This window comes from Arvicola amphibius, chromosome 13 (genome assembly GCF_903992535.2).
Source record: "Arvicola amphibius chromosome 13, mArvAmp1.2, whole genome shotgun sequence".
In the NCBI taxonomy this organism is placed as follows: domain Eukaryota; kingdom Metazoa; phylum Chordata; class Mammalia; order Rodentia; family Cricetidae; genus Arvicola; species Arvicola amphibius.
In genome coordinates, this window is record NC_052059.1 from 50,373,834 (window position 1) to 50,392,988 (window position 19,155).

A 19,155-nucleotide genomic window follows, 5' to 3' on the forward strand; every position below is an offset into this window, starting at 1 on the left:
GCAAGAGAGTTTCTGGGGACTCAAGGACAAAGCCCTGCAGACACTGGGAGTCCCCTAACTAATAGGCCAGGAAGTATTTCCAGGAATCCTGGATTTGCGGCTGGAACCTTTACTTGCTCAGCTCAAGAAGAGTTGGTTCTCTTCAGAAACAAGTGAACCTGTGGCATGGTACTCCCTGCTCAGCTTAGATGTGCTATTTATTAGAAGACACACTTGGCCCTTAGCGTGTGTTGGGAAGGGAAGAGCTCAATGCACATGGAAAAACAAATGAGAAGTTTAAACAGGCTTTGTCCTATGCAAGGTCTTTTATACCAGATTTCAAAATCTCCTCCCCCCCACCACTAAAATGCAAATGCGAACAAGACAGTTGCACATTTTGTTTTCTGGCAAAGACCCTCGTCTTTGGAAGCCAAGATTTTCCAGCAAACAGAGTACCAGACTTTCCGGGGAAATGAACAAACCAAAAAGTACCAAGCTGTTCCAGGATGGCCAAGGGGACTCACTCTCTGTGTCTAAAGAGAGAGGAGGGCCTGCTGCCACACTGAGCCCAGGAGGAATCATTGAAGTAACAGAACCCAAGCAGTAAGTGCTGGTCCCAGGGTGCATGAGCTCATATCTGCCTTCCTCTCCCTACAAACGGAGGAAGCATCTCAGGAACACCTTCTCTGACCGAAGCCAGAGGGCAGAAAGCACCACTTTTCAAATCCTCTGAAGGGAGAGTGGCTTTTCTGGGAGCAGAATGATAATATAGCCCCACACTGAGACAACTCCATCATTCTATTCCGTTATTGATTTAAAATATACTTAAATGGGAGTGAATAAGGAACTAGCCCATGAGTCTTTTTTTTCCCCTACATAGAGCATGGCACCTTGTACCCAGTCAGTGCTCCATTAGTGCTGAGCAAAGGCATTAAACAGAAAGCAAACTTGGTAACCATAACACTGTTATCCTCAAAGTGCTCTACCAAACCTGAAACTGCTTTATCCTCACAACACCCCTGTGAGGTAGGTAAGCAATATTCTCATGGCACAGAAAGAGAAATTGGCCCCAGAGTGACTTGACTTGGGTACACTGGCAAAAGGGCAGAGTCCTGCAGGTCTCATCACCAACGGCACAATCTGTCCATGAGAAAGCACCATGCTTTTATTTAAATGCTTTCTCTGACCCTTTTGTTAAATGGAAGGAAAATGCTTAAAGATGTCACTCTGTAACATCAATTTCCTGTGTTTGGAAAGAATACACTTAATGCTGTTTCTGCCCTAGGGAATTGGAAGCACTGACCAGCTGGACACAATTTCCTTCTATTTACTTCTGGAATCCTGCCTCTCCCTTATCTCTCGCCTACCATCCACTGAGGCTCTCCAAGGCTCCAAGCATCCATCTTTGAGTTGCTGATCACAAACGCCGCAGGATCCTTTCATGAGTCAGAATGAGCATGGGGGAGCTCATAGGCACAGCGGGGGGGAGGGTCCTCTGTGTTCCTTCCTTTTCGTCGCCATCTGAAATACCTTGTGGGAATAAGGCCAGCAGGGTTGGCCTTGCTACACACAATCAGACAAACTATTACTGACTTTCAGAGTGGGGCTGGTTTATCCTTTGCATCGAATATAGCATTAACCTTGCAGACCAGACTCAGAGCAGGTGGGAATGGAGTCAGACCAGGGCTCCATGGTCAGGGGCAGAAGAATTTGGCAGCGGTACCCAAGACCTGCCCTTGAGAGCACTCTGTTCCTCTCGGGCCGTCTCAGAAAGTGACTTTTCTTGCTTTTTGTAATTTTTGGTGAGCATTTCTATAGCAGAATACACCCGGCCAGGACCAGTTGGACTGATCCATGGGAACTGGACCTTCTATAGCTTTGTTTTACAAGACAGTTTTGGGAACCAATTTAGAATTAGTATCATGGCAGCACCCCTGAGTGCTAACATCCTCCATGGCTCCCACCTGCTCTCATTCTGGGTTAGGTCCTAAGAACAGTTAGGTTCTTAGGATGGGTCTGTTTACTTGTTCCAAGCATATCTTGGTATTTGAAACAATAACAGTCAAACCATAGTAGCACAAAAAAAAAAAAAACATGGGGGGAGGGGACGGGAAAAGAAATTGAATTTAACTTTTTCAATTCCAATTGTGATGGGGGAAAAAATCCCAATTTAGAAAAAGATAAAGGCAATACCAACTGCATGCTCCTCTCCAGCCCCCCATATCTCTCTGAAGTTCTGCCTGCAGGCTCCAAGCACAGCACACCGGGGAGCGGTGAAGACCCACCATGTGCACAAGCATTAGTAGCTGGCAAGACAGGTGTTGGAAAAGCACAGCTGAGCTTAACGTCCTCTGCAGGGGAGCTGGAGGGGAATGAGTCCATTTCAGAAGGGAAACCTCAAGGCTTTGAACAAAGGCAAGAGATACTTCCCAAAGAGCTTCTGGCCACCCCCCACCACCATCTCCAGATCCTCTCTGCTCATCCCACCTCCTGTCTGTCAGGTCCTCAGTGAACATCCATTTCCAGGAGCAGACTCCCCTGTGTCTTCCTTGGTCTTTCAGGAAAAACTAACATCATGGGAATGTAAGGATTGACAGATGCGTAGCAGAAGTCAGGGGACCCGATGTCCCTGGCCAGGTGCTACTGTACCAGAGTTAGCAAGGCTGCCATGTAGCTGACTACTCCAGGGCTCTCTTCCTGCTCACATGTCCTTCTTGCTCACCTCCTGGGCTTCTGGGTGCCAAGTGTACCTGAAACCTCCTCTTTTTCTATACTTCGAGTTCCCAAGAAGCAGGGTCACCCTTCTTCCTATGAGATGCTTTCACTACAGGCAGCACTGACTGAATCATCAGAGCATCCCTGAGCAGGCGGAAAAACAGAGGTGGCCTGACCTGCTCTTCATCCATTTTACTGATGGAGAAACCAAGGCACCAAGAGGCGAAGTGAGTTACTCATGACCGCAGCAGAGCCCTGAATCGGCCTGCAGCCCTTCTTGGTCTTTCTGCCTTAGGCAGGGCACCTAGGAAGTGGGAAGCTAAAGTGAGTGTCTAAGCCTGAGGGCCCCAGGGCTACATCGAGGATGGACTGCTCGTCTGTATCCACAGTGACAGATGGCCAAAGGTTACTTAGAGACAGGTGCTCTCCCAGTTACCAGCCAGCACTGTACTAAGGGAGAAGTCATAAATACCCTTTCTCCTTTGGCTTGGAGGGTGTTGTTCCAGAAGCTAGCCTCCCTGAAAGCTGGAACACTGATGGCTGACTGACTTCCTCAGTGTGAGGAGGGGGTGAGGGATTCCTGCTGGGGACCAGCACAGGACAGCATCTCCTACTTGGGCAGTCACATTTTTCTTCATGCAACGGGCAGCCCAGGGCAGGTGTCCCTAGGTCCCACCTGCTCCCGTCCCTGTGGTCTATTCTTAGCCCCTGGCACAGGTGCTGGCCTAGAGAAGGAGCATCTCCTGCAGAGGCAGTCTGTCTACTGCTCTGGAGCCATCATTAATAGCACTCGTGACCTTTGGCTCCAGAACACTCCTGCTGTGTCCTGCCAGTCACCGCAAAGAAAGGTACCGAGAGAAAGAAGATGATGCCTGGGAGCTGAACAAGGCAGAAAGAGCCGGGTAAGCAGAGGAGAAAGCCAGGACTAGGTCAAGTCAGTATCTTCTGGCATTCAGCCAGTAGCAACAGCTACAGCATTTGGAGGATGAACCAGGAACCTTTAGATTATCCAGAGATGGGAAGGGTGAGGCTGACTTTGTCACTGCCTCTTCCTTTCCCTCAAAGAAAGGCTTAGAGAAAACCCATAAGAAAACAGACTTGCCTTTTACATTGTTATACTTTTCAAAGTTGAGACAGGCACATGTTGACTTAGGATGCTCTTAAGAGCTAATAGGGCTGTAGCCTGCAGCTGGATAACCATCACCAATGCCACATTCCAGAGGCTGGGATGTAGATGAGGAAGGAAAGCTGCCCAAACTGGGACAGAGCTGTTTGAGGAGAGGAGACAGTGGAAAGACATACTTGAACCATAATGCCCCCTCATGTCCTTGATGAAAAAACCAAAGGCTAAGCCTAGCTTCCTTCCTGCAGGAAGGGATTTTGTGTCTTGAGAAGAGCGGAGCCCAGGAATCGGTGGGTGTTTGATATACAGTGCCCAGAACTGCTCCCTGGGAGACTGGCTGGGTACTGGAGGAGCCTGACTCCTCAGAGTCCTCTCCTTCTCCTCTGTATTGTCTTTCCCAGGACTCCCGGAGCATGCTCCAATGTCCCTGGCAGTTTTTCAAGTGCCACTTGGGTCCTTGGATTTACACTGACCTCTCTTCCCTTTTCATGTCAAATTTGTATCCCACGCCTTAAACCAGATCTGGTGCGGTTATTTTAGTATTTGCCAATTGCTGCGCAAGTAGATGTAAGATGACGATACACAACCACCCGGATCAAGACGTCTTAGCACTGCAGGCTATTGGATACACGCTAACCTTATTCTCACCTAGACTCCTTCTCTACACCAGGGGCCCAAACCTGCACATGGCAGCCATATTGCTCTGCTTCAAGGTAGAGACATTTTCACAGGTCCAGAAGCATCAAGACTTAGGGCTCTTGAGAGACCGAATCAGTGAGGCATGGAATAGACAAGGGGAAAGGAAATCATGAGTTCTTTTGGGGGGACATGATGCATTGCAAAGGGAGCTCAGGTTCAAGTGAAGAAGGGGCACCTGACCTTCCCAGAGCTGCTCAGAGGGAGACAAACATCTGGCAGTGACAACAGGTCAGGCTGCAGGAGGAATGGAGAAAGTAATATGATTTGGTGTTTTTAAAAAATAATACCATTGTTTTTCTGAGAATTGAGTTTGTACTGGGTCAGAAGCCAGTAGCATGAAAGGTCACATGACCAGGACAGTTGTCCTTAGGAGCAGAGAGGATCTGCCCTCATTTAGCCACCATGGGACCCTAGGAGTCATTGCTGTTGAGAGGCCACAAGGGCGACAAAGAATTGGGTGATTTGGGCAGTTGGGAAGACGGAGCCTGCTGTCTCCCAGCTCCCAATCTACTTGGGCTTTGTGGATTCGTCCTGACATCCCTGGTTCCAGTTATGGGACAAGTCTGACCTTAAGGAGCAGAGAAACACTTTATAGAGACAGACTGTGTTTTGGAAATCAGAAATTCTGGGGCAAATGGAGTCAATGGGAGCAGATTTGATGGACTTAGATCCCCTTAACTTCCCCCATTATGTCCTTAAGGGACCTGAAGAGTCCCAAGGCAGAGCCATCCAAGTTTGAGGGGTGGAGGGGAGGCTTGCAGAAATAATGCCAGCAAAACCAGTTCTTGCAGCCGGGCGGTGGTGGCGCAGGCCTTTAATCCCAGCACTTGGAAAGCAGAGGCAGGCGGATCTCTGTGAGTTCGAGGCCAGCCTGGTCTACAAGAGCTAGTTCCAGGACAGGCTCTAAAAAAAGCTGCAGAGAAACCCTGTCTCGAAAAACAAAAACAAAACAAAAAACAAACAAACAAAAAAAAAACCCAGTTCTTGCTCCACTGATCGAACCATATTTCTTAGAAATATGAAAAAGACAACTGTTCTGTATGTGCTTAGAGAAATGAAATACAGAGGTCTATTGACATAATCTATGTTTGGGGGGGCAAAATCAAAAGAAAGAACGAGGTACCAACAGGCTTACCTACCAAAGCTAAATACTTGGAGCTGGTTGTTTGCCATCAAGAGGTCCAGGGAAAGAAACAGGTACAGAGATTTCTTTTGCAAGCACTATAGGTTGCAGCTGGGGAAAACTTAGATGGGTTTGTTAACTTGTGAAAGGAAAAGTTGTTGGGGGGCCCAGACACTCTGCCTCGATGCAGTGGTCCAGCTGTGGAGTGCCAAGGTCATCTGGGAGGAAGACACTGAGGATGTGTGAAGTCCACTGGCGACACCTGGGAATCAGCCAGCCACCGATAGCCTCTGAAGGAGAAGGACACTAGAAGATTTCATGGGAAGCAATGCCTAAGAACAAAGGAGACAGGAAATGGGGCTCTGTATGAGGATGGGGGCCATGCCGCCCGAGAAAACAGATCGTTCAGTCTTTGTTCCCTTCTGCTTTGCTCTCTGCTTCTTGGCTCACTTTTCACCCCTCTTCTTGTCTCTGTAGTCTTCCGGGCTACCGCCCAAAGATGTACATTTTCTACTGCATTATTTGGGAAAGGTAAGGCATGATGGAGGAGTCTAGAGCGAGGGACAGGAATGCTACTAAAGAAGGAAAAGAGCCCAAAGTCACCAAGGCTACAGCATTGGGCTGGCGAGACACCATGACCTCCTCCTCCCGCACTTCCCCTGGCTAAGTCTTCCCTAGGCTAGAACCTGTTTTTCCAACGTTGGATGCTCCCAGTCAACACCCACAATTTCTAAGCTTTGTGTAAACATGAACACGTGTGCTTGTGCATGTGCACTAGAGATAAAGCAGTCACGCAGAGGGGGCAGGCTAAAGCCAATGACGGGGTCAAAGAGCAAGAGATAGAATGGAAGCGTGCCTAAGGCTAGACAAGTAAGGGGTCCAGAGGGCACATGCGGCATTGAAGCTATTCTAGTGCCACACAGAGCCCCAAACCTGGGAAGAGCAAGAGTTGGGATCAGAGCTGGCCAGAGGAATGCCCAGCCACCCCACAAATGAACTCTTCTGTTCCCTAGTCTGAGCAGAGCATGGACTGGAGCTTGGGGACAGAGCCCCAGCAGGACTGAACAAGTCTTGTGGGCTCTCCCTCTGTTCACTGCTTTCACACAGAGATCCAAGCCGTCCCTTTCTCCCCCGCTTGCTCCTGCCCGGCAGAGGCAGCCCAGCTGGTCTTCACCTCAGCCGAAGTGTGCTCGCTTGTATCCTGCTTCCCAGAGCAGGGACCAGGTAGGACCCTCTGAGACCCCATCTTAGGGGTCCTGCAAAGTTGCAGTAACGCATGAGATACGGGGGTGGGTGGGACAAAGGAGGGAGCAGTTGGTTTCACAACTAATACATGTTTTAAGGTTTAAGGAAGAAAAAAAAAAAGAGATTTAGGTAACCATGAAGGAGTGACAAGGAGGGTCTTTTTTGAATAGCTATTTAAAATAAAATATAAAAAATTCATCAAACATAAAAAAATTTCCTCAGTTTTTGAACTTCTCTTAAGTATAGCTCAGTGTGAGGTCTTGCACCCTGAACAGTTACATCCAGAATTAAAAAAACAATCACAACCACAGACAATAAAGACTAACAGTATGTATTTAAAATACTGTGCATGTATATATAGATATATATATATATTTACACATATATATCTTTTGCGGAGATATTTTTCTTTTTATGATTAATTTTCTTTTTTTCTTATCTTTCATTTTTTAATGTGTGCCCAAGTGAGATAGAATGGTATCAAAATAATACCCTAAAACAGAAATACTCTTAAAGGAACAGTACCTTCCAAAAACAAATTAAAAAATTTTACAAATGGTCAAACATACTTGTGACACCTCCAGAAATTCACCTTGGTACAGTGAGAAAAATAAACAGTTGTCTCAAATCCTCACCAAAGCCACAGGGCCTGGAGGAGCAGTTTCTGCTGCTGGGTGGGGACTTGCTCTCCAGGTGGATGGCCACACTCAGATGCCACTTGGTCCACCTTTCCATCCAGCCCCTTACATGTCCCTTTCCCAGCTACCACAGTATCTGCCTCATTTCAATTTTGTGTATTTCTGGCAAGACCTTACAGCAGGTGTACACACCACACACACACACTCACACACACACAGTCCACTCACCCCAAATGCACCAGGCTGAATGAGTCTCAGCCAACCACATTGACAGAAGCACCAGTCTGTGAAATGGGTTGGTTAATACGATTTGACTTTTTGATATAGAGATAGATATTCTAGTGTTCCTCTTTATGTTATTTTTCAAAAGCACAAATGAAAAAATGAAAAAAAAAAACCTCTTTCCGGATCAGTTTAAGGCTCCCTACCAAATGGAAAGAGAAGAGGCCTTCCACACTGTCACACGTGACACACACACGCCCTTCTCAGCCTTAAAATGACGGAAGAGATCATTGTCACCAGTCAGGGACTAAGTATTGTGCCTTTAAATTGATGTCATCCTTTTTGCTACCATGCTGAGTTGTATCATTACTGATTCTCTTTGATGGTGTTTATGGACATTTCCTTTGATCTGCTTTTAGAATTTACCAAATTGGGTGTTTGGGGGTTTCATTCTTGTTTTTATTTTGCCTTTTTTTGTTTTTCTTTTTCTTTTTTTTTTTTTTTTTGCACGGGAAAAACAATGCAATTCTTGCTAGGCAAATGTTAAAATGGCACATAGTCAGCCTTCCAGTAGCTTTTCCGGCCAGTGGAGATCCAAATAGCCCTTTAGCTTCTAGAAGGCTTTGCAAAATGGGGAGGGGGCAAGAGAAACTGAATAAAGAGAGGGGTTTCTATGCCTTTGCTTTTGGTCAGTTTGTTTGTTTGTTTGTTGTTTGTTTGTTTTTCAATACAAATCATCAGATAGGAAGGATTGTTTTGGTATGGTATCTGTTGTTTTAATTTGTTTGTTTTGTTGATAGATTTTTGTTTCATTTGATTATTTAATTTTTTTTCTCTCCTGGTGTGAAAGTCACCAGAGAGTTTTGTGTGAGAAAACTGACAGTACCTAAAGAAACTCAGCACCTAAGGGCATAAGGCAGTTGAAGGTTTCTGTTTGTTTGTTTGTTTAGTTTAGTTTAGTTTTGTTTAGTTCTCTCAATCAGCACCAATCCCATCAATGATCTACACTTGGTGGAAAGTAGAAAAATTTTTTGTTTCTTTTGGAGAGGAGAGAGCTCCTCCTTCTCCACCCTAGGAACTGTAGTGTGGGATTAATTTTTTTTCAATACTGTTTCTTATGTGTAAAAAACAAAAGAAAGCTTTTCTTTTTGTTTTTACTTACAAAACATAGAGAATATCTTTGTATACATATAGTGACTGGAAAGAAAGCTTATCTGAAGGGGATGTGACTCATTGATCTTTTTGTAGTGTTGGTGGTGGCGGTGGTGGTGGTGGTGGTGGTGGTGGCGGTGGTGGTAGTGGTGGTTCTGTGTATTGGGGGAAGGGAGGGTTATATTTCTTGCAGGCGGCATTGACCGCAACCAAACTTAAGGTCCCCTTCTCAATCTGGGTCAAGGTGTTCTAGAGTGAAGACTCATACTGCAGCAGCTCATAGAGCAGAGGCCCATCTCGGTAGCGAATGCCCACTGCGGTGGGGGTGACGTACTGCAGGATGTTAATAGTCCTCCGCAGCCTCCTGTCTACAAAGTGCGCATCCCAGGCCGGGTACCTCTTTCTTGGCATGTCAATCTTAATCAGGGGCCCTTCTGGGTGGTAAGGACGCCCTGATGGGGTGGAGGGCCCCATGGGTCTCACTTGGAATACAGGCAGGCAAGTATCAGCCGTGAGGTCCTCCTGCTGTTCCGTCACGGCTCTGGTGGGAGTGACCTGGGTCCCCCGGTACCCAGGGGTCTGAGGTGCCATGGGCTCAACATCGGGGGGCAAAGGGATGCCCCAGAGCAGCTCGGCACAACAGGAGCTGGCAAAGACCTTAGCCCGCGGCCCCATTGGATGCAACACGCCATAGTATAAGAGCATGAGCGCGATCCCAGCCACAAAGCTAACGAAGACACAACACAGTGCTGGCACGGCATAGGAGTCAGTGCTCTCCGGGTTTCTGTAAAAATACCAAAGGAACGTCAAGGCAGCATTCTCGGTCAAGACTATCGTATAGTATGCGAACATTCGGTATCGAGTCCGCCCTTCCTTGACGTTAAACCAGCAGAAAATGTACACGATCCCTACCACCATGTTGAAGAGGATCTCCTCCCACTTGGACATGCAGAAGTCTGTCCCTCCATGGATGATCCAGAAGGCCATGGCGCACCAATGCACCACCACGAAGATCCCGAAATACAGCTGGAAGATGGAAGCAAATAGGGCGAAAGAGATAACTCGGGATGAGATGGTGAAGAGGCGCCAGAAGAGGTGGATGAGGGCCCCTCTGTAACTCATGCTCTTCTTGTCGTCCCTGGAGTCCCGCAGCAGCTTGTGATAGGAGGCTAGCACCCAAGCCAGGGACATCAGGGAAGTCACAGAGGAGACACCTGCCAAAAAGACACAAACCCACACAGTTAACACCTTGGATATCTACTGTGGATGTGGTGGATGGAACTCCTGGCTGAGGAGACGCCCACACACAATCTAGAGGAGGAAGGAGAGAGAAACAAAATCAGGCAACAAAACCAGAGTCCCGGTTGTTTCCCACACCGAGAACTGTGGGTGTCTGGAGTGGGTTTCAGAAACCCCGTTGCAATTTGAGAGCCTCGAGGCTCAGGAGCAGAGTGGAGAGGCCCTGCTCCGCCTGGAGCTGGGAAATACGGAACATCTGTGATGAGTGGGGCCCACTCGCTGTCTACCTTAAGGGTCCTTGTTGCTGAAGTCATCTTGGGTTTGCGGAGGCCCACCCTAACTCAAGCTCCTCCCTCAATCATCCTTTTCCGTGAGAGTGTTAGGTGGCTCGCTCAAGGTCCCAAATGCCATTTTCTGGACCTTTTCCCACTCAGCCTTCTCCTTAACCAGCCCTCTAAAGCCGCAGTGGGATGTCCGTCCCCTCCGCTGGCACCTGTGGCACTGTTCTGACCTCTGCACACACTCTTCTTGCTCTCCCAGCAGCCCCCTTGAGGTCTTCCCTCGCCATTGTCCTCTCTCCTCTGGTCTCCCAGGTTAGAATCACTACCCCCTGATTCGGAAGCGTTCCTTCCCCTTGTGGGTTTGGTGATGCTTTCTGGGGGCCTCTGTGGTTCATTCCCCCAGAAAATTCTCCAACACTCAAAGACTCTAGGAGCTTGGATGTCTCGGAGCCCTGGAACCACGCCAATTTCTCCAAATCAGTTTTCTTTCTGACTTTGCTTAATTGATGTTTGTGAACAAATCAAATGAAATGGCAATAAATGCCACTGGTTATGATCCAATCCACCCAAGAACAAGTAGTCATTCACCAAGTATGGCTGCATGATGTCCTCTCATCCAGGATTCCTCCATCAACCCTGAATTCCTCACGTGTAGTCCAAGCGAGTGTCTAGCACCCCCTTGTGTAATCCTTCCTAAAATTCAGAACTAAATGCAACTGGAGGCCCGGCTACCATCTCATTGATGGTCTCCTTAACAGTCTATTCTCACAAGCACGGCTCTCCTGTTTCTGTCTTCCAAGCCAAAATCAGCTCTATGCTACCCACTAGTGTTAAAATCAGATTCAGGTACCCAAGGGACCAAGAAAGACACCTCAGAGCCTCGCTTGGGTCCCTGCACACTACCTCATAAGGATTTGGATTTCAAGGAGGAAACAAAGTCCTTCTGCTTGCCGGTTCCAGAATTATGATCCTGCCCGGCTCACAAATCTCCCTCCTCCCCTCCTCTCTGGGTCTCAGACTGTAAAATAGTGTGTCAGGAACCATAGCACACCCAGCACGTGGGCAGCACACAGAGCATTGAACATCTAGATGTTTGCCACCGGGAGCATGCGCGCTGCTCATATCAACGAAGACACAAAACGAACAGGAGGGATGAGACACAAACCAAACGAAAAAATATCTTTAGAGCAGTGACGGTGGATTTTCATCCAACCTCTCTGGAAAGTTCTATAACGGATACTTGAATGGCCTGCCCGCTTGTCCTACACGCAGGGCATCTATCTGGTCTGCATCCCAGACACCATGCATGGTTTGTGGTACAAACATTTAGAGACAGGCTGTGTTCTGGCTACTAGGTTGAAGTAGGGATGGCAGGTCCTCATAGGATTCACTTGACTTGGGCGTGAGTGTCCAGAGGGAAGAGAACAGGCAGTCACACCATGGTATCGTGTGTCAGACTTAGTCCCTGGGACACTCTCAGGAAATTCCTTTCAAACATTCTTGTGACTCCACTGCCACCTGACTGGCCAGTCTTCCTTCCTTTCTTCCTTCGCTCCTTCCTTCCTTTTTCCCCTTGAATTGGGGTGTTTCTAAGTAGCCTAGGTTAGTCTCAAACTCACTACTGTAGCACAGGTTAGCCTCGAACTCCAAATCATCCTGCCGCAATCTCCAGAGTTCTAACAACTGAATTCATTTTTGTCTGTGTGCATACACAGGTGTGTGTGTGTGTGTGTGTGTGTGCATGTATTCATGTCTCTCTGTGTACAGGCATGCATAGACATATGCACAATCATGTAAAGACCAGAAGTCAATGTCGGGTGACATTTCTTAAGAGCTGTAAACTTTATGTTTTGAGACAGGGCCTCTCATTGGGACCTGAGGTTACCTAGAAGGCTAGGCTGGCTAGTTAGTGACCTTCAGGGATGCCCTTGTCTCTACACCCCAATACCGGAATTACAGGACTTTTTATGTGATGCTGAGGATCAAATTAATGTCCTTATGCTTGCACCATAAACACTTGATTGGCTGAACCATCTTCCCAGCTCCAACTCTCTCTCTCTCTCTCTCTCTCTCTCTCTCTCTCTCTCTCTCTCTCTCTCTCTCTCTCTCTCTCTCTCTCTCTCCTCCCTCCCTTCCTTTCTTTTTGTTTGTTTGTTTGGCTTTTCAAGACAGAATTTCTTGTGTAACAGTCCTGGCTGTCCTTGAACTTGTTCTTGTTTTGTAGACCAGTCTGGCCTCAAACTCATAGAGATCCACCTGCTTCTGTCTCCTAAATGCTGAGATTAAAGAAATGTGTCACCATGCCCAGCTTTGAATGCTTTCTCCTCTCCGTCTCTGTCTCTCTGTCTCTCTCTCTGTCTGTCTCTGTCTGTCTGTCTCTCTCTCTCTCTCTCTCTCTCTCTCTCTCTCTCTCTCTCTCTCTCTCTCTCTCTCCAGGGTTTCTCTGTGTTTCCTAGCTGTCCTGGAACTTGCTCTGTAGACCAGGCTGGCCTCGAACTCACAGAGATCCGCCTGATTCTGCCTCCTGAGTGCTGGGATTAAAGGGGTGTACCACCACCACCTAGCTGGAATTCATTTCTTGGTGCTAATCTTTAAGCACCTACTGGGAATTGTCCTGACTTGGCTGTCAGAAAGGAGTTTTATGAAAGTGAAGTAGGAGGGAGGCTTGATCTGGTTCCTGCTAACACAATGGGAACCATCACTGCCCTGTTATTTTCCTCTCAGGAGAGCAAGAGTGCTGAGCCTGTGGAGCAGGAAACTCCAGCTCAGCTTTTGCCAGAGCATGGCCTCAATTCGCTTCCATTCTAAGCCTGATTTGAACGGAGCTGGGGTACCAGAGCAGGACAGCCTTTGGCCTTCACAGTTCTGGTTTTACCATTCTGTGTGTGGTGACACTGTCTGCCTTCTGAGTACAGGGCTTTCCGTGTGCTCTGCTCAGCAGCCACAGCCCAACACCGTGCTCCGCCTCCTTGCCTCCTGCTTAGCCATGCCTCCTCCTGCTCCACCGCTGTGGTTCTGAGGCTTTCTTCACTTCTCTTTTCAAGACAGGTGTTTCTCTGTTTGACACTGGCTGTCCTGGAACTCATTCCTCTGTAGTCGGCACTTGGAGATTCTGCCTCTGTGTAGGCCCATATTTCTGTATGGTGTGGCACCCAGGCGCCAAAGCCATAGGCCCCATCCGAGGGGGTCACGTAGCTCTGCAGACAAGCTGTCTCTGCCTAACAAAGATCAGGATGCTTGGTGCTCCTTCCTTTGTAATTTGGAGGATACCTTATAGAGATGCTAATTCAGGCCTACGTGACAGCTAGCATACACAGCAGACAGGTAGATGCGGACGTGACAAAAGGCCATTTCACCTGGTTACCTAGGAGACAGCCTAATGTATTTTCCCGCTCAGTTTATGTGTTGGTATACAAGTTGGTTGGAGAATAAACGTGGGGAGATCGTCAGGAGAAAAGACCCTGAGATGCCCTTCCATGGTGAGTGTGTAAGTTGTGTCTGATTATTCCTTGTGGCTCCGTACCAGTCCAGTTAGGGAAGATAATTTTCTGTGTTGGAGCCACACGGGCTTTAACACCTTCGTCTCTGCCTCTCAAGTGCTGGGGATCAAAGCATATGCCACCACTGTCTCGCCCTGAGGCTTTGTTCTTGTCTCACCCTTTGTGGCACTAAAGTTGCTGGTTCTGCAATGGGGCTTCTGGGTTTTCCCCACAAAGAATGGTGCAGATGTTCTTAAGACATCACATGGCATTATCACTCGCTTATGACGAAGGCTCGGGAAACGGTCATGGGGGACAGAGAAGCAAAGCCCACAGGGAGGGCTGAACAATGGCAGGCAGTCATGGTCTCCTCTCACAACCGCAGCTAGTTCTCACTTGGTGAAGTCTGGAATTGCCACATGGCTTATGGAAGAAAGTTCTTCATACACGCTTCTCAACCTGCTCATCCCCCAGCAAGCCTTGCCCAAGCTTACCCTGAGGACCAGTGACCATGCAGCCTAGGATAGCGTTCCTCCTGCTATCTGCGGCTGCTAGGTGATGCTGTGTCTTCTCCATCTTGTCCTTCCAACAGCTGGGGTCTTTTACATTCCCAAGGTGATTTGTAATGAAGGTCATTGGCCTGTTTCAATGGCAGAACTTGTCCTACTTCCTAGCCATGGATTCCTTGGGGGCCTGGAATGACAAGTTTGTCTTTGGAAGTACAAATGGACCCCTAAATCAAAAGGCATGCCAGAGCCTGGGAGTGGGAGTGGCAGGTATAGGGTGTGAAGATGGCCTCATACCCACACAGAGCAGGGACTGTAGAGGGAGGAAGGTGGCCTGGAGGTGTCCAAACCCTCATTCCCACCACTTTCTAGTTCAGCACATTACCATATCCGCCCCCCCACTCTACTCAAGGCTCCAGCACATCTTTCATCCAAAGTTGGTGGTGGCTAAAGGCCTTAGTCCATCTCACTGAAGATCTGAGAAAAGCCAGGCTCATGAGACTCCATGTAGGAAATGGGTTTCTCTCTCTGGATGTTCACCAGACGTGACCTTTATCCTCCATGGGCTTAAGAGCCAATGGTACAGGTATCAGATAGACCTATTTTCAACCTTTCCCCCAAGGAACTCACAGAAACTCAGTTGCAACACTGGATATATCATTGTCAGTTGATGGAGTAAATGTTCCTGGCTTGGCCGGGCCACGCCTGCATCTTTTCTTTGGATAAAGCTTGTGGCCTCTCCAATTCATGGAATCATTAGTTCAACTGCTTGCTGGCGAGCCATTAGCTGACAGCAGACAGATGATGTATGTCAGGGACCATTTTCCTAAAGGATAGATTTGTCAGGGACCATTGTCCTTACAGGGATAGCAGAGGTCATTGCCCTAAGGATGTTTACAGAGAACCCACCCCTCATCCCACTATCTTGAGAGCTATCCGTTAACGGAACCCACCCCTTACTCCAATGCTAATGGATCACATCTGTTAAGGGAACCCACCCCTTACTCCAATGTTAATGAATCACATGCTTCGGCTTACACCAGGTGCTGGCTGATGACCTTCACTTACCCCAGCAGAGTTCCTGCCTACCCCTACCTCCACCCCATTCAAGGGTATATAAGCTGTAACTTTCACCCCAATAAACAGAGACCTTGACAATAGAATCTTGTTTGGTCTCCTTCCTCTTCTTCAGCCCATGTCTTGCAGGTTAGCGCCCCTTCAGAGGACCCTGAATAGCTGACCCTGCCGGAGGGGTTAGATGTAGGGGACACAGATGGGGATGACGAGCCAGGACAGAAGAGGGGCTTCCCCTGTGCTATAATACTCCTGGCCAATGCCCAGCTGTCTGGGAGAACACAGGCAGGACCCTCCGAACACCAACATTCAGGTCACAGTTTTATTAGGAGGACCATGTGGAGGCTGTGCTGGTCGTGGGCTGAACTGGGTCTTCCCTAGGTCTTTGTGTTGAAGTCCTCAGCCCTAGCACCTAGGATGTGGAGATGGGTTTTCGTTGTTGTTTCTCAGACAGGGCCTCATCCTGCCACCCAGGTTGGCCTCAAACTCATAGCCGTCCTATTTCAGGCCCTCGAGTGCTGGGATTCCAGACATTTGCCACCCTGTCCAGACCAACTGAGAGGGGTTTTACAGAGCAGTTTAAGGCCAAGCGAGATGATAGAGGTGTCCCTAATTCAGCCTGACTAGCGTCCTCATAGAAGAGGAGGACACAGAGAGATACTAGGGACACACAGACAGAGAAGAACCACATGAGGACCTGGCAGAGGTACTGCCTGTAATCTAAAGAGAAAGGCCTCAAGAGAAGGCATCCATTGACATCTTGATCCAGAATTCCAGTCTCTTGAATCATGAGGAGGCCATTTTTGCTATGCTGTTCAGCCTGTGGCACTCCATGATGGTGACTCTAGTAAACCAGTGTGGTTTTTTATTTAATTCACTTTTTTCAACATTCATCTTTAATTTGTGTGTGTGTGTGTGTGTGTGTGTGTGCCTGCTTACTTGTCTGTGTGTACCATGTGTGTGCAGATACCTGGGGAGGCCGGAAGGGGGCACTAGAACCCTTATAATGTAGTTATGGGTAGTATGGGTTCCGGGGACCCAACCCAGGTCCTCTCCAAGAGTAACCAGTGCTGTAATCACTGAACAGTATCTCCAGCCCCTTAATTCATTTTTTTTTTTTTTTTGGTTTTTTCAAGACAGGGCTTCCCTGTAGTTTCTAGAGCCTGTCCTGGAACTATCTCTTATAGACCAGGCTGGCCTCGAACTCAGAGATCTGCCTGCCTCTGCCTCCCGAGTGCTGGGATTAAAGGCGTGTGCCACCACTGCCCGGCTTAATTTATTTTTTTAAATAAAGAAATTTAAGAAAAATCTTCCAAATCATGTACCTCACAGGAGCCTAGACACAGGATTAGACCTTGAAAGTGACCCATGCCTTAAAGCTCCAGGACACTGCTGGTCTTCATGAGGGCTGAATGAGTGGGGGAAACGTGGGCATGGAGATTTGAATCTTGCTGGAGTAGGAGAAGATGCAGGCTCTGTAGGAACCAAATGGGAGGCTCTTAAAGCTCCTTCATCCTTCCTCAGGGGACTAATACCCAGACCACAAAGACAGCAGTGACCCTCGCAGAATCCTTGTGGTCACTATCCCACCAGGTGATTAGTCCGAGGCTACAGTGTGCTCTGTTATGAAGTACAGGCTCACTGCCCTGCAGCGGCTCCCTGGGAAGATCTCCATCCCTGAGGTCAACCCAAAGATCAATGTTTCCCTGGGCAACACAAGCTCACAGGAGAGTCTTGAGGCCCCCAGGAAACTGCCTAGCTAGACCTGGGAATAGCCAAGGTTTCAACTCAATCAGAGCTTGGCCACTTGGTGTATGCCAAAGATCAGGCCAGAGACTGTCAAATGCTTCGTGCTTAGCTATGACAAGTTCCCAGCAATGAGCGTCATGGCTCACTCGCTGGCCTGGTGCAGAGCAGGAAGTAAACTTGTGGCCCACATGGAATTTGTCCCCACAGACATTCCAGAACAGCCAGTGGCCACTCCCTGGAGACCTACGGCCCACAGGCAGCAAGGAGAAATTAATCACAGGTCCTTGAAGCCATGGAATTGCTTAGGCTTCCAAACCACTACATGGTTAGCCTGCTGTGTCTGATGGGCCACATCCCTCCAGTACAGCTGTGATCCTTAGATGCTGCTCTGACTGATAGGCCACATCCCTCTAGTACAGCTGTGGTCCTTAGATGCTGCTCTGACTGATAGGCCACATCCCTCTAGTACAGCTGTGGTCCTTAGATGCTGCCATTACTGATGGGCCACAACCCTCCAGTACAGCTGTGGTCCTTAGATGCTGCTGTGACTGATGGGCCACAACCCTCCAGTACAGCTGTGGTCCTTAGATGCTGCTGTGACTGATGGGCCACAACCCTCCAGTACAGATGTGGTCCTTGGATGCTGCTGTGACTGATGGGCCACAACCCTCCAGTACAGCTGTGGCCCTTAGATGCTGTTATGACTGATGGGCCACATCCCTCCAGTACAGCTGTGACCCTTAGATGCTGTTATGACTGATGGGCCACATCCCTCCAGTACAGCTGTGACCCTTAGATGCTGCCATGACTGATGGGCCACATCCCTCCAGTACAGCTGTGGTCCTTAGATGCTGCTATGATTGATGGGCCACATCCCTCCAGCACAGCTGTCGTCCTTAGATGGACCTTCAAGGCTCCACTCAATCTAGGCTGCCTCAAGAGTTACACGTGCACCTGCCAGCCCCCTGCCTGCACCTCTTAGTGGTCCATCTCCAGAAGGCTCAGATAGAGGTCCCGATGGTAGGGAAGCCTCCGTAAGCCCCTCTGTCCTCTCAGGAGTCCACCCATGCCAGCCCCTCCAGGATCACTTCACCCCAGGGCATTGTCTCCGGTTGAAGTTCTCCTCGCCAGTATTCACACATGTGTAGCCAAATTCACCTCACTGAGACCTTTATCAGAGATCAGCTTCTTAGCCACCAATCACTGCATTCAGAACGCAACCTTCACTGCCCCCCCCATGTCTTCCTCTTTTCCCATTTATTCTCTATCCTGCCCTACACAGATGCTGAATCTCCTTTGCTGCTTGGTTTTGGGGTAAAGGTTAGTTCCCAAGGGCAGGGCCGAACCTTGAGAGATTTCTCTAGAATTATGCACAAAATCTGCCTGGGTGCTTTTTTACATACAAGGGTCCTCAGCTAGCTTCAGATTCTGTAGTATGTGCCCTGGAAAAAGAGTTTTATCCACTCAGTCTTCACAATCTCCTCCTTGTCTTAACTGAGGGAAGGGATGCTCCCAGGTAGCCCCAACCTGTGTCTTTGTATTTCAGGAAGAATGGCTTGGAAACAAGAAAGCGTAAGGGTACCACCGATAGTGAAGGCTTCCCGAGCGTGCTATGCCAAACCCTGCGTTATTTCACCCATTCTGAACAATAATCCCTAACTGCCTATTAGTGTCTCCATTTCACAGAATATCTCATGCTCAGAGAGGTAAAGGAACTGCTCATGGTTTCTGGGCTCGGCAGGGGCCTTTGATCTGATGCTTTGACATCCGTGGTCTTGCTGCCCCTGGAGAAGTCAGGGTAATTCCTAGAGAGAGCAGCAGACTTTGCCTATGAGCAATGCTTTCAGATCTCAGCATAAAAGCCTGCCTCTCCCAGGAGCCCCCACCCTCTGGTCCCTCTGCTACCTGCTCTCATCACCCCAGGCCAGGGA

The 19,155-nt window shown here is 48.5% G+C and overlaps 1 protein-coding gene across 1 annotated transcript in view; it reads right to left on the reverse strand.

The window, feature by feature from the left end:
• Positions 1-9,145: 9,145 nt before the first annotated feature.
• The window catches only part of Xkr6 (XK related 6), a 215,748-nt gene continuing 205,738 nt past the window's right edge, over positions 9,146-19,155 (reverse strand). Inside the window, exon 3 of the mRNA XM_038310689.1 lies at positions 9,146-10,110. Within this exon, the coding sequence (XP_038166617.1) occupies positions 9,146-10,110 (965 nt within the window). The remainder of the gene's footprint in view (positions 10,111-19,155) is intronic.